The sequence below is a fragment of the Piliocolobus tephrosceles genome, chromosome 14 (genome assembly GCF_002776525.5).
Source record: "Piliocolobus tephrosceles isolate RC106 chromosome 14, ASM277652v3, whole genome shotgun sequence".
Classification (NCBI taxonomy): Eukaryota; Metazoa; Chordata; class Mammalia; order Primates; family Cercopithecidae; genus Piliocolobus; species Piliocolobus tephrosceles.
In genome coordinates, this window is record NC_045447.1 from 16575060 (window position 1) to 16591354 (window position 16295).

The 16295-nt window shown below is 41.8% G+C and overlaps 1 protein-coding gene across 5 annotated transcripts in view; it reads right to left on the reverse strand.

Annotated features, from left to right (window-relative positions):
• Positions 1 to 2228: 2228 nt before the first annotated feature.
• Positions 2229 to 16295, reverse strand: part of MRRF (mitochondrial ribosome recycling factor) — a 64990-nt gene continuing 50923 nt past the window's right edge. For all 5 annotated transcript variants that reach the window (XM_023198598.1, XM_023198593.1, XM_023198597.2 and 2 more), the window contains 2 exons: positions 14027 to 14186; positions 2229 to 3170 (listed from right to left, as the gene is read on the reverse strand). In XM_023198598.1, the coding sequence (XP_023054366.1) occupies positions 3093 to 3170; positions 14027 to 14186 (238 nt within the window). In that variant the 3' untranslated portion in view covers positions 2229 to 3092. The remainder of the gene's footprint in view (positions 3171 to 14026; positions 14187 to 16295) is intronic.

Sequence of the window (16295 nt, forward strand, 5' to 3'; positions counted from 1 at the left end):
TGGTGAGATGTTTTAACTTTCTACATTCCAACTTATTTTGTAATTTCCAACACACACACACACACACACGAAAAAAATAAACAGGATAAAAATTATCAAATTCTCTTTGGCCTGAATATTTCATGGGACTTTGAAAGTCATTAAACTGAATAGAACAGGTGGTTAATTCTTCCGGCAAGTGTGAGAATTTCCACACTCAGCGTTTCTTTTTGAGAGAGGCTGTAGGAGACAAGAGATGGAGAATGAATTGCTCCAGCATTACTCTATATCCAAACAGGTAGTCTCATTCTTGTCCCTGTCACCACTGCAGCCCTGACACACAGAGTAACAGAGAAACTCTGTGATAAATGTCAACTGAAATTGAGTAATCAGCTGAAAGCCATTTGCTGAGCTGTCTGACTGCCCTGGGCTCAAGATTTTCCTTTATTCATTTATCATGATACAGCTTTGGCCAACATACACACAGGAGAGAAACTGTTGACATGTGGAACCCAAGTACAGAAAATCTTTCATTCTCCTCCCTGTCTGTTCACCAAATAAGTTTTTGTTTATGTAAAGACTACAGAGGATTTGGCTGTTAAGAACCAAATGCCTTTGGAGTGGAGTTACAACATAATTTATCATTTCCTCTGTTTATTAAAAAATCCTGCATCTTTGAGAAGCACATTTGCAGTGAGTGGGGGATTTCGGCCACTCATGAGAGACTGTTTGTTGCAAAGCCCCTGTCATGTGACTTACCCCAATAGAGGCTTCCTAATTGCTCTATCTAGCCCTGCTCTTCCCCCAGCTGACTTCTAATCGTGTGATGACCACTTAGGGCTGGTGAATGGGGTTAGAGGACAGGTAAGTGGGGCAGGAGACTGTGTTAGTTTAACTTTGACCCAATTTTGACCTTGAACCCTCACTGCATGTTTCACCAGTGTAAGTAAAGGGGGAAGTGCAACCCTTATTGCCTCCAGCACAGGATAGAATATGGAGGAACTCAAAGAGCAGTGAGAAGTTGGATGCTGCTTTGAAAGAACTCAGCCAGGCCTTGCCACCACCAAAGTGGGCTCCATTCTGAAAGCAGACACCTTGCAGAATTGGAATGAACTTCCTACTTTTCTACCTGAGAGATTATTATAGATAGCAATTTAGTTCAGTGCACTATGTACTCCCTCAAAACAGGGGCCATATCTTACCCATTTTTGTATTGCCAGTACATAGTACACTACCTGACAAACAGTTGGTGCTCACTAAATGCTAATGAAGAAAGCAGGACATTGGTTCCTTCCAGATTGGCGAGGTGCCAAGACAGTGTGAGCCCAGAGAGGGCATGGAAGCTTCACACCCTGTCCTTCTCCCTAAACCTTGCCCTGTGTACCTCCTTCATTGGGTTGTTCAGCTGTATCTCTTATAATAAACCAGTGAATGTGTTTCCCTGAGTTCTGTGAGCTGTCCTAGGAAATTAACTGAACCCAAGAAAGTCAAGGACTCTAGTTTGTATTTGGTCAGTCAGGAGTATGGGTGGCCCAGACTTGTGACTAGCATTGAAAGTGCTGGCAGTCTTGGGAGATGGAGCCCTCAACCCGTGGGATCTGACACTATTTCCAGGTAATGTCAGAAATGAACTGAATAATAGGATACCCAGTTGGTGTCTGCTGGAGAACTGCTTGGTGTGCAGGGGAAACAAACTCACACACCTGGTCACAGAAGCGTTCCATGTTGAGTGTGAAAGTATAAAAGGAAAAAAAGTTTGATTTTTTCCTTTTACATTAGCACATCAGGCCTCAATTTGAATGCCAGCTCTGCTACTTGCTAGCTATGTAACCCTGGACAAGAAACTTCACTTCTATGTAAATAACACTGACAATGAATCAGGAAAACCTTCTACCACTTACCGGCTTTGCTTTGTTACTTTGGGCAAGTTACCTAATACTGTCAAGACTTAGTTTTCCTATTTGTAAAATGGAGATAATACACATCTCTTAAGTTTACTGTCAAGATTATAAATAATGCCCAACTCATAATGGCTATATTAGGAATAAATGAATGAATAAAAAATAATTGGAGGGAAAAACCTAACAACCCAGCATCCGAAGACAGGCCACAACAAACCACTTGTCTGTCAACAACGGGCAGGCCCTGGGGGAAAGGTGTCTCACTGCCAAGTAAATGTTGAGAACAAGTACAAGAGTGGAAAATGATAGGACAGTGTTAAGACCAGAAAGAAAAGAAGTCAGCATTTTCTGGGTAGCTACTATGTGCAATTTATTCACAATACAACATATGGCTGCCTACTATGCTCCAAGCATTACACAAAGTTCTGAGGATATACAGGCTAATTAAATGCAAAAAAAATACTTAAGAGTTCGTACAAAGCAGTAGACTATGCCATGAGAGCCTGCAATAAGAGTCCTAGGTTACAGGGGAGGGAAAGGAAGACTTCCCAGAGGATGTGATATCCAAGACAAGGCCTGATAATAAACAGGACTGGCCAGGTAAGGGGGGGAAGAGAGATCCAGGCAGAGAAAAGAGCATGTGTGAAGATGACTCCGAAGCAAAACTACTGTTCTGGGTGCTTCACATACAGATCCTCAGTGATCATCAATCCAGACCAACTCTATTCTTTCCTTTGTGGTTGTTATTCCTTCCAATTTATTTAGATTTTATTGTTTAGTGAAAATGGGCCTCTAGTAAAGTGTCCAGTCACAGGTGAAGGCCAATATCAGCCCAAACGGAATTTTAAAATGGGAACAGAGCCTAATTATTTGAAAAGGAGGCTCCTAAGATGAGGAGCAGGTGGTACTAAGCCTGCCAATGGCCTCAGTCCCTTGGCGACATCAAGTCAAAGCAAAAGCCTGAGTAAAGGCCCTTTGCCAGCAGCACGTATTTTCTGACAGTCAGCCATGTCAGAAGGCCAAGAGCAGAAGGAGGAAGAGAATGAACAAGTCTGAGTATTCCACTGGAAGTCTGGGCCTCACAGGGACAGCCTTCTGTCAGAGTGGTGACAGTCTTCTGTGTCGATGGGGGAGGAAGAGAGGTCCCAATGTGCCACCCATGGGATCCAGCAGAAACTGGGCTCTGGAGTACTGCTGGCCCCCAGTGGACTTTCATCCAAGGAGTTCTTTGGTCTTCACTGCCAGATGCCTGTCCAGTTCTGCCACTGTGTCATCAGCCATTTGGCTGATCTGCAAGAACACAAAATGAGACAGCCTGATTAACGGGACTGGAAAAGGGTAGGGGATGAATATTCCAGAAACATGAAAAGATTATGTGAGAAATAATAGTGACAAAAGTTCACATTAAGTACCAGCCAGGCACTGTACTCAGAACTTTATACATATATATTCTTTTTAACTCCTAACAGCAAACCCGTAAGATAGATACTATTATTATCCCCATTTTGCAGACAGGAAAACTGAGGCATTTAGATTACTTATTCAGGACACATAGCTAGAAAGCTGGAATGACAAAATTTAATCCACAGTATTTAGATTCCACAGCCCAAAATTCTTAACTAGTAATCTACAATACAGAGAAGCTAGTCTTATCTGTTCCCTAATGAGCCTCTAGAATTTCCTACACCTCAAGTACTTTGTATATAAAGCCCTCATACAAATTGATAAGAAGAATATTAAGATCCCAATAGTTAAGCGAAAAAAAAAGCCTTGAAAAAAAAAAATGAGGTACATCTGGTTAACAAACATGGAAAACAGACATGAAAGAAATGCAAATTAAAACAAGATACAATTCAGCTATCATAGCAAAATTTGATGCTGTGGTTTTTAATTACAATATTCAATGCCAGCAAGCTATGATGAAATGGATAAGCTCATATATCACTGATAGAAATTCAGATTGATGCAAATGTTCATACCATTTAACCCCAAAATCTCTCAACTGGGAACTTATCACATGAACAGGATCTGAAAAAATTTTCTGAAGTTCTATACACAAAGATATTTATCCCAGCTTTATATTTAATAATACAAAAATTAGAAAATCTAAATTATAGAATGGGGAAGTAGTTGAATACATAGAGTCATTAAAAATGGTTAAGATTTTCTACTTCTTAAGGATAGGGTGTTAATATGAATAACATTCCAGTACATATTATGGAAACATGCTCACATTATCCTTGAACTGAAGAAAAGCAGGACACAAAATTGTATATATACATAGTAGAAATGATCTCTAAAATATGTAAACAAAAAATTGTGTATTTTTAAGAGCTGCACGGAAACTTGTCAAAATATTAATAGTGGTTATATTTTAGTGATGGGAAGATAGGTAATGTATCGTTCATGTCCATCTCTCACATCCAGCCTAGGACTTAACACATATCAAGTTCTCAGGAAAAACACACTAAGTGAATAATTATTAAAGTTTTCTGTGCTTTTCTATATTTTCCAAATTTTCTGCAATAAACATGTACTCCCTCTAAGAATGAAAAACAAAACACAATACAATATAGTAGCTGCTGCAGCCTCCTTCCTATGTCTAAGAGATTGAAAGCAGGAAGCCTTAGGCAGGAGGCTTTGAGGGCTGCAGCATGGTGCCAAGAATCTGCATGCTCAGCAGCATCGCGGCTGTTGGACATCTTTATTTGCAGACCACAGGCCTTGGCTAGGAATTGAGAACTAAATGCACTAAAAAGGGTAGAAACGAAAAAGGATTTAGAGCAATTGGTCCCAGTCAGGGAGGTGGCCAGGCTCTCACCATAGCAACAGTTGTACATTTTTTCAGCTGGAAAAGCAAAGCACCTGGGGGCTGCCAGACACTGCAAGAGTGGCTGGACTCAGAATGACAGTTTGGTCCCTCCTCACTTAGCTAGCTACAAAGCCTTGAGATGCTTTTGCCCCTCTGTGGCTGCCTTGCATGGGGTGTGGCATGGTGCCCAGCAGTACTCCAACACCTGCAGGCTGGCAGCCTGGGACAGCCAGGAATGATGGTTGAAAGCCTCCTCTGGAAAAATGGCTTTGAGGGTAGTTTGGGGACAAGGATGGGGACTGGGAGGAGGGAGAGTACTTAGGGTAACAATTTGATAACATGGGTTCTGGGTGAAATTAGTGGGGTGAAAATGTGTAGTCACATTTTCCCACTTTGACTCTCAGTTTCCTCATCTATCAAATGAATATGCAAGCACATTTTAAACTGGTTATTTGCTATTTCGTGTTACTATAACTTTTACTATCACTTCCTGACTTCTTTCCAATTAATTAATGAAAATAGGGCAGGTGTGGTTGGTGGCTCACACCTGTAATCCCAGCACTTTGGGAGGCTGAGGTGGGAGGATCACTTGAGCCCAGGAGTTTGAGACCAGCCTGGCAACATGGGGAAATCTCATCTCTTAAAAAAACACAAAAAATTAGCCGGGCATGGTGGCATACGTCTGTAGTCCCAGCTACTCAGGAAACTGAGATGGGAGGATAGTTTGAGCCCAGGAGGTGGAGGATGCACTGAGTAGAGATGGTGCCACTGCACTCCAACCTGGGCAACAGAGACTCTCTCAAAAAATAAAAATAAAAAATAAAAAAAATTAGTGAAAATATTTACTAACATTTTACCATAGTACAAGCATAAGGTGTTCTTGGGGACAGCCTACCTATAAGTTCATCTTTTCTACCTTTATCAGACGTCTTAAAATAATGATGATTAATAGCAACAAGGCCAACAACAGCTTCCACTTACTGAGTACTTACCACATGTCAGACACTTGGTTAAAACTTTACAAGCATTATTGCACACAATCCCTATAACATATGAAAGACTGTTATCTCTCTTTACCATATAATAAACATTATTTAACTTGACAGTTGCATAGTAGGAATGCAAGTGTTTTATCTTCTATTACTTCATTCAAATCCAACAACCTCACATAGCCTCTATAAAGTAGGTATAATAGGTATTACCCCCATTTTACAGAGGAGTAAATCAAGGCACAGAACGTTAACTGATCTGTCCAAGATCATATAAAAAGTCAGTGGTTGTAATCCCAGCATTTTGGGAGGCCGAGGCGGGAGGATGAGGTCAGGAGATTGAGACCATCCTGGCTAACACAGTGAAACCCCGTCTCTACTAAAAATACAAAAAATTAGCTGGCCATTGTGGGAGGCTGAGGCAGGAGAATGGGATGAACCTGGGAGGCGGAGCTTGCAGTGAGCCAAGATTGCGCCACTGCACTCCAGTCTGGGGGATACAGCCAGACTCTGTCTCAAAAAAAAAAAAAAAAAAAAAAAAGTCAGTGGTGTGGCTGAGCCAGGAACTCACCCATCTTAATGGCCAGTTTGAGGCTCTTATTCCCCTTTGGAGGGGTCCCATAGCACCTGGCCGAGTCCTTCCTCATTCCAGACAGGTTGTGTTAGGGACATTAAGAGTCAATCCAAGTTCTACATTTAAAGTCGCAAGACTGGGGAGAAGAGAAGGATAAAGAAATAGGGTGAAAAATTACTGAGGACCAGCCACCATACTAGCCACTTCTAAGTATGTAGCATCATTTTGTCCTCATATCAATCCTGTGCTCCCACTTTGTGGATGAAGAAACAGAGGCTCAGAAAGATGACACCATTTGCTGACGTTAACAGCTAAGAAGTAAAACAGCCAGGATTTTAATCTAGGCCTGTCTCACTCCAAAGCAAGAACCCCTGCCAATATAATGCGCTGCCTCATAGAGATTATAACATCGTCATCATCGTTATCATCATCACATTTGCTACTTACAAATTCAGGAAAATGAAAGGCAGGGACAGAGAAGTGGAATGGCAGGAGCACGGAGTACACTCCTGGGGCAGGCCTGCCTACCAGCCATCCTTCCTGAGGCCTAGCTCAAAACCCCCACTGCCTTGCCTGGACCAGCTCCCTGCCTGCCACCCGTCTGCCAGGAGCTTTTCCCTCCTTTAGCTTTGCTAGCACCCAGCTTTGCTCATTTCAGAGCAGCACTGTTTCTCAGGGAAAGGCAGCAGTGAAAGGATCTTGGCCAAAGTTACTGGTGGTTTCTGCCAAGTACATCAATGTTCAGCAGGCGCATTTATAGCAAACCAAAGCCAAGGTGAAACAGCAGGCTGGCAGATGTCAGAGTCCTGAGCGGGAAGACCCCAGTCCTTCTTCAGCAAAGCTTGCCTGGAAGTGGGCTTGGAAAGTAGCGGGGGTGGGGAAACAGTTGAGGAAATCTGGGGGTCAAACATGACTACAGGGATAGAACCTACAAATGAATCATTTCATTCTTATTTTTATTTATTTATTTTTTTGAGATGGAGTCTTGCTCTGTCACCCAGGCTGGAATGCAGTGGCACGATCCGGCTCACTGCAATCTCTGCCTCCCGGGTTCAAGGAATTCTCCTGCCTCAGCCTCCCAAGTAGCTGGGACTACGGGCGCCCACCACCATGCCTGGCTAATTTTTTACATTTTTAGTAGAGACAGAGTTTCACCATGTTAACCAGAATGGTCTCAATCTCCTGACTTTGTGATCCACCTGCCTGGGCCTCCCAAAGTGCTGGGATTATAGGCGTGAGCCACGCGCCTGGCCTATCATTTCATTCCCATACACCAAAAATTAAAGAAGCATTTTTATAATAAAGCTTTAAAAAATCTGACCTCAAAAGATTTTTGAAAAATTAAAAAAGATAATCTCATACAAAATGAAATCCAAATTGTTTATAATCCCATCTTCTGAAATGACCACCTTTAATATTTTGACATGTATAAGCTGCCAACCCTATGTACATGTGACTTTCCTTTATAAAAATAAAATCAAACTGCAGTATAATCTACCTTTTAAAACCAAATTCCAAAAAAATTTACCATGTCTATAAAATATTTTTATAACTTTCTATGTAGATTTTAATGAATGTAAAACAATTTACTTCCCACAGTCAAAAATTTATAGACAGTTTCCAGTTTTCTACTATTATATATATCAATGAACATTTCTATAAATAAGGCTCTTGATTATTTATTTTGGGCAAATTCCTAAGTCACTAAATCAGAATTGTATGGATTTTAGTGTATATTATCCTCTAGAAAGGTCATATGGATTTATACAAAGAATAACAATCTTTAGAGTGTGAAAATAAAAGCAACACTTCCCAGATAAGCAACATTTTCAGCTCAAATAAAAAATTCTAGGTTCAAGTGTTAGGGGTTATAAAAGGCAAGTTAAATACATATATACTTTAAAAACACAGTAGTATGTACCAAGAATCTTATAAAAAATATGCAATCCTTCTGTACAGTAATTCCACACTTGGGACGTTCCAGTCTATTCTAAGGAAATCTCAACAAAGATATAGAGATATATATATACTCACTGCAACTTTACAACAAAAAAGTTTAAACAAACTAAAATGTCCAAAAAGAGGGTTTCACTTATGAAAGTGAACACCACAACATCAACTATTTAACAGCCATCAGAAAGAGTTTTACAAAGAGTTTTTCAAGGCATGAAAAATGCTAATGCCTTTGAGGTCAAACAGAAAATAAAAAGCTGAATACAAAATTGCATATATACTATATTTTCTCAACCATGCTTAAAATTATGTAGTTTTTTTTTTTTTTTTAAGAAAAAAAAGGAAAAAAGAAATATTCCAAAATGTTAAGAACAGTTGCCCTCCAATGTGGGATGGTAGGATGAATTTTCCCCCATTGTTTTAAACAGTCTTCTGTACTCTATATTTTCTCCAATGAACATATATTACTTTGATAATAAGGAACAAAAGTAAACAAAATTTTAAAGCTGTCTGATGAAGCAACAATCAGCCATAGCCTTGTTTTATTTATTTATTTATTTATTTATTTATTTATTTATTTATTTATTTATTTATTTTTGAGACGGAGTCTCGCTCTGTCACCCAGGCTGGAGTGCAGTGGCCGGATCTCAGCTCACTGCAAGCTCCGCCTCCCGGGTTTATGCCATTCTCCTGTCTCAGCCTCCCAAGTAGCTGGGACTACAGGCGCCCGCCACCTCACCCGGTTAGTTTTTTTGTATTTTTTTAGTAGAGACGGGGTTTCACCGTGTTAGCCAGGATGGCCTCGATCTCCTGACCTCGTGATCCGCCCATCTTGGCCTCCCAAAGTGCTGGGATTACAGGTTTGAGCCACCGCGCCCGGCCCATAGCCTTGTTTTATATCTTTAAAACATGCGTGCGTACACACACACAAACACACACACACACCCCAAAAATTCCAGTTTGGGGCCTTCTGACAGCAGAAAGAACACCATGAAGTGTATATAAGGCTCTCTCCTATTCCAAACTTTTAACTCTATGACAGTAAATGAAGTTATTAACTATCCTGGTTAAGAATAAACATTTAGCTGGGCACTCACGCCTGTAATCCCAGCACTTTGGGGGGTTGAGGCGGGAGGATCATCTGAGGTCAGAGTTCAAGACCAGCCTGGCAAACATGGTGAAACCCTGTCTCTACCAAAAATACAAAAATTAGCAGGGCATGGTGGCACGTGCCTGTAATCCCAGCTACTCGGGAGGCTGAGGCAGGAGAATCCCTTGAACCCAGGAGGTGGAGGTTGCAGTGAGTCGAGATTGCACCACTGCACTCCAGTCTGGGCAAAAAAAAAAATACATTTAAATAATATTATTTTTTGAAAGATGTCTATAATATATTGTGTCATGTAAATAGTATGATACTTTTTCTTTTTGTTTCGAGAGAGAACTTGAAGTTCTACACTAAAATGTTAATAATAGTCATCTGAGTGATGAGATTTCAATTATTTTCTTCCTTGTTTTTTTTTTTTTTTTTTTTTTTGAGACGGAGTCTCGCTCTGTCGCCCGGGCTGGAGTGCAGTGGCTGGATCTCAGCTCACTGCAAGCTCCGTCTCCCGGGTTTACGCCATTCTCCTGCCTCAGCCTCCCGAGTGGCTGAGGCTACAGGCACCCGCCACCTCGCCCGGCTAGTTTTTTGTATTTTTTAGTAGAGACGGGGTTTCACAGTGTTAGCCAGGGTGGTCTCAATCTCCTGACCTCGTGATCCGCCCGTCTCGGCCTCTCAAAGTGCTGGGATTACAGGCTTGAGCCACTGTGCCCGGCCTTTCTTCATTGTTTTAACAGCAAAACTAATACAGCTATTTTCACTTTAACAAAAATCAACAGTAAGAAGCATCCTCTGAAGAGGATGGCGAAAAGCCAGTGCTAACGAGTGAAGACTTCCAGCAAGGTCTTTGTCAAGAGGGTTTTATCAAGAATGCTTGCTATCTGATCATTCTTCCTCTTTCAAGGAGCTGTGGGCTCTGGTCCCTGAGGCAGATGTCCTGGCTTGCTGAGTGAGGAGTGCCTGGTAGGCCCTGGGGGTCCACAGGCTTACCACCAAGAAGCAATGACAAGGCAAAGCAGTGAAGAAATCCCCTGGGAGAAAGACAAGGAGCTGGCCCAGCTGGAGTCAGGGCCCAGACTATTAATGAGGCCTGGTCAGTGCTCAGGAAAGGCCCGCCTAATCTCTGAACCTCCTCTTTTAGCTGATATAGGGAAAGAGGAGGGCAGAGAGATGGCAAGAGGGGAGCTCTGAGGGTGTGGGTGTCAGGTACACTAATGGTGCTTTCTAGCATACCAAGGAAACCATTCAAGGCAGAAATGACCAATCCCTTTTTACAGAAAACAGACTCCAAAGAGTCAAGCAACTTCCCCAAGGTCACAGGACAACAAGTGTAGAACAATCTTCTAGGTCATTATCTTCTACATGTGGTTTTACAGAATTACCTGAGAGCTTTTTGAAACTATACATTCCAGCTGGGCGCACCTGTTATCCCAGCTACAGGAGGACTACTTGAGCCCAGGATGACAAGACCAGCCTGGGCAACATAGTGAGACCCCCCATCTCAAGAAAAATAAATTAATAAAATTAAGTAAAATAAAAATATACATTCCTAGGCAGAGCTACTGTATCAGAAAACGTATCAGAAAATGCAGGAGTAGGGCCCAGGAAGCCACCTAAAATTCCTCCCCCAGGTGATTGTTGTGGCTCTCCTACTAGTAAATTGCTAGTAAAACTAGCATTTTAACTGCTGATGGAGGAGAAGGTGAGCAGCTAGTCAATTTATGGACTTCTTCAGGGGTCCCACTAAGGTTTCTCCTTGCTTCTCGTTTCTCTCTTCACTCCCTATCCAGCCCACACGCCTGTTCAATCTCCCTAAAATAATGCTTTATCGTGGATGAGGAGGCTTTAAGGCCTATCAAACGCTTTATATTACACTGAACATTACTAATTCTATCTCTACATCTTTCTACAGGTGCCACTCAGGTTCAAGTCACCATCACTTCCTCGTTGGATTTCTGCAGCAGCTTCCCTGGTCTCCCTGCCTCCAGTCTTGCCCCCTACAATCTGTTTTTTACCTGGCCACCATAGTCATCTTTCATAAACATAGATGTGCTCTCTCCATCATCTAAAAAAAATCTTTCAAGCGTGTCACTGTATGAGAATCACCTGAGAAGGATTTAAAATACAGATTCCTAGGCTCTATCCCAGATTCACTGACTCAATCTCTGGAAATGGGGCCCCCAGATACCTGGATTTTTATAAGCTACCCAAGTGATTATGGTACTTTGGTAGATTAGATGTTGTTCAGCAAATATTCACTTCTTTCCCCAGACCTCCATAAATATATATATTTCCTTGTACCAAAGATATTGAGCTTGGCCCATGTGACTTGCTTTGGCCAATCAAATATGAGAAGAGTAGGTGTTTAAAATGTACTTGAGTGGTTGGGCTTATGATCGTGGCATCTGCTGTTACCATGAAAAAGGCCCTAGGAAACCTGTTGGCTCCGGAAGATTAAGAGATATATAAAGCAGATTTGAACCCAATCCAAGATCTGGAGTCAAGCCCACTGAGCCCAGTCTAGAATAGCTACACCCCAGCTGGCCCATGGAAATAAGAATAAGAAATAATGCTTTGATATTGTCGATCACTGAGTTTTGGGGTAGTTGTGTACCATTACTGTGGCCACATATGACTTATATAGTCATACAATGTGAGAAAGTCTGTACATGGTGTACGAGACCTTCCTTCTATTATCTAGCCACTCTGTTTTCTTTATTCATTCCCCAATCGCTGATACTCTTTCTTCCAGTTGATCAAGTCGGTTACTGAAGCTTGTGGATTTGTCACGTATTTCTCGTGTCATGGTTTTCATCTCTGTCATTTCATTTATGACCTTCTCTGCATTAATTATTCTAGCTATCAATTCTTCCACTCTTTTTTCAAGATTTTTAGTTTCTTTGCGCTGGGTATGTAATTCCTCCTTTAGCTCTGAGAAGTTTGATGGACTGAAGCCTTCTTCTCTCATCTCGTCAAAGTCATTCTCTGACCAGCTTTGATCCATTGCTGGCGATGAGCTGCGCTCCTTTGCAGGGGGAGATGCGCTCTTATTTTTTGAATTTCCAGCTTTTCTGCCCTGCTTCTTCCCCATCTTTGTGGTTTTATCTGCTTCTGGTCTTTGATGATGGTGACGTACTGATGGGGTTTTGGTATAGGTGTTCTTCCTGTTTGATAGTTTTCCTTCTAATACTCAGGACTCTCAGCTGTAGGTCTGTTGGAGATTGCTTAAGGTCCACTCCAGACCCTGTTTGCCTGGGTATCAGCAGCAGAGGTTGCAGAAGATACAATATTGCTGAACAGCGAGTGTACCTGTCTGATTCTTACTTTGGAAGCTTCCTCTCAGGGGTGTACTCCACCTTGCGAGGTGTGGGGTGTCAGACTGCCCCTAGTGGGGGATGTCTCCCAGTTAGGCTACTCAGGGGTCAGGGACCCACTTGAGAAGGCAGTCTGTCCGTTCTCAGATCTCAACCTCCGTGTTGGGAGATCCACTGCTCTCTTCAAAGCTGTCAGACAGAGTCGTTCGGGTCTGCACAGGCCTCTGCTGCTTTCCCTGTTGTTTTTTTAGCTGTGCCCTGTCCCCATAGGTGGAGTCTACAGAGACAGGCAGGTTTCCTTGAGCTGCTGTGAGCTCCACCCAGTTCGAGCTTCCCAGCGGCTTTGTTTACCTACTTAAGCCTCAGCAATGGCGGGCGCCCCTCCCCCAGCCTCGCTGCTGCCTTGTGGTTAGATCGCAGACTGCTGTGCTAGCAATGAGGGAGGCTCCGTGGCCGTGGGACCCTCCCGGCCAGGTGTGGGTATAGTCTCCTGGTGTGCCCGTTTCCTTAAAGCGCAGTATTGGGGTGGGAATTACCCAATTTTCCAGGTGTTGTGTGTCTCAGTTTGCCTGGCTAGGAAAAGGGATTCCCTTCCCCCACCTTGCGCTTCCCAGGTGAGGCAATGCCTCGCCCTGCTTTAGCTCTCGCTGGTCGGGCTGCAGCAGCTGACCAGCACCGATTGTCTGGCACTCCCCAGTACCTCCGTTGAAAATGCAGAAATCACCGGTCTTCTGTGTCGCTCGCGCTGGGAGTTGGAGACTGGAGCTGTTCCTATTCGGCCATCTTGCTCCGCCCTCCTCTTTATTCATTCCCTAGTCTTATCCTATGTTCAAACCCCCATGATCTAACTGAATATTGTTTTTATATCACCATACCTTTGTACATATGGTTTTACTTTTCCCCCTTGTCACTCACTATTTTACTCCAATAGCTTAAGACTTATTCAAGTGCTACTACTCAGCACACTGAGAACATTAAGTGCTCACTTCTCAGCAACCAGAAAACCAGACAGGAGAACATTAGTGTAGAGGCTCTGAAATCAGTCTGCCTGAGTATGGATCCGATTTCTACCAATTTCCAGCAGCGTGATTTTGGGCAAGTTATTTAACTTACTGGAACCTCAGTTTCCTTACTACCTACCTCATAGTTTTGTAGTGATGAGGGTAAACGAAGTAATATAAAGCGTTCCGCACAAAACCTGGCACACAATACAAGTGTCTTATCCTCCTCTATGGATCCCTCTGAATCTGGCCTTAGGCTAAGCCCAGAACAGAGACTCAGTCAATGTTGATAATGTGAATGAAAGATCAGAGGTATTCTGTTTTAACTGTCCTCACCTCAAACATGAACAAATGATTCCTTGCGTTGAATACATAGATACTACTACATCTGTTGGCAATAATACCTGTTTCTCTATTAGCCTAATGGTGTCCTCCGAGACCGTATCCTTGGATTTCTTCAGCTTGTTCATTGCATTGGTGCGAACCTTTCGTAAAGAGTCTTTGGCCTTGTTGGTGTTCTGTTTGGCCAGTTTCACCAGCATTTCTCTGTGCTCTCTGGTTACTCTGATAAAAGACAAAAAACATTCAACAAAATCATTCTATACATTAACTGCTGGCCAAGAATTTAACATCACTCTGTCAACCAGTTTATAACTTTCCTCTCTGTGGCCTGAACTCCTGGAATTTCCAGGAGGAGGAAAACACATGTAAAAAGGCTTTAAGTTGCCCAAACGTGGGCACACTGGGTTTGACTTTGTATAAGGTACCAAACTTCCCAGTGAGAGAACTGGGATTCAAATCCCAGTATTTCTGGCCTGTATTCCTTCTGCTACTCTTGTAATCTGTTTCAAGTGAATCATGCACTGCTGCCATTACTTCTGCTTCCAGGCAGAAAGCTCTTCATAGTCAGTAATATGAAGCTTGGGACTAAAAAGGACAAAACCACCAAGAGCCCATGTTTCATTTAAGGAATTGGCTGAAGCACTGATAACAAAGAAAGGAGTGACAAGAAAAGAGGCTGGGAAGCCATATCACAGAGAGTCTTGTAAGATTACAAACCATATTTTACAGATGAAGAAAATGAGGCCCAAAGAAATTTGGTACCTTATACAAAGTCAAACCCAGTCAAACCCAAGCTGGCCTGTCACAAAAGCCAATGGTCTTAGTATGACAACATTCCTCTGCCCCCGCCGAGTCCTAAAATGGACATGCTTATGCTTCCTGACCCTCAAATCAACACGGTTCTTGCTCAAGAAAGGACAATTCCAAGTTCTGGGTACATGTTCAGTGTGGAATAGTGATGAGCAGCTGTTAAAAATTTAGTAACTCTACCTTATATTTTCTCTGCTGAGAAAAAAAGAATTTTGAGAAAGAATAAGCTCTGAAGGGAACAGTTATATTTATGTAAATCCTTTTGGATTCAGCTATTTGAAGGTATTCTCAAAATAACAATGAGTCTAATTACTACTATTATTAAACTCCCCTGTGCCACATGAGTACTTTAAGTATGTTACTTCATTGATCCTCACAACTCTTCAAATGAGGAAACAGGCTCACAGACGTTAAGTGACTTGCCCGTGAGCATGAATGAGAGAACTGGGATTCAAATCCCGATCTTTCTGGCCTATATTCTTTTTACTCTTGTAATCTAGTTCAAGTAAATCATGCACTGCTGCCATTACTTCTGCTTCCAGGCAGAAAGCTCTTCAAAGTCAGTAATATGAAGCTTGGGACTGAAAAGGACAAAACCACCATGTCAGGAGTTTAGGGATTTGGATCAGATCTTGTTACTTTTATGGTTTTTAATTCATTGAACAAAAATCATGCTGACATGTTTAGGTCTCTTTTTTGTTCTGCCAAAGCATATGTCAGTATAAGGAAGGAACATGAAAATTAAAACTTGATCCACTGATTCAAAAAACTTAATCCTGCTGAAATACTAAGAGAAGCAGAAAATAAATGAATCTAAGCCTTTAAAAAACCTCATAAACTTCTCCAGAAAGAACATACTGAAGTATTTGAATATTGTATTTCATATAATTTCAAATAGGTATCTCACTGTTTAGACAACGCATAATAAAAGAAAAAAAATTATCTGATCAACTTTTCTTTTCACTACACTGTTATATTTTAAATGGAGGAAAAAACATACATTTAAAAAACATAAAATGAGACTAAAAAAATCCTTAACAATTAAAGGCTACATAAAGAAAACAAATATCATAATATAGGTAATTTGGCCTTAATAAAATGTATTATTTTGTATTTATTAATGCAAATGTGACATTACCACACTATTAACACCAGTTTCCACATGTAATAGTGTCCAATCATTGACATTGTCAAAAATATTTCCATTTCAGGATGCAAAGAGGCAATAATCAAAAAGATACTACAAGGAAATGGAGAGAGGAGTGCAGTGAGAAGGGGGAAAGGGAGGGAGGAAGACAAACCATGCTAGGCACAGGGAGGGCTGAGAGGGAGAAGGGCATGTGTGTGCTGGTTCAGGGAACGGAGCTGAAAAGAATCTAAAATACAAGATCAGAAGCAGTTAGGGTGATGGCAAGGCACTAGTTTTGAAGTCAGACAGACTAGGTTCATACCTCTACCTATTGCTCAGAAGTTGACTACCCTTGGGCAAGCTACTTAATCTCTGTGAGCCTCAGTTTCCTT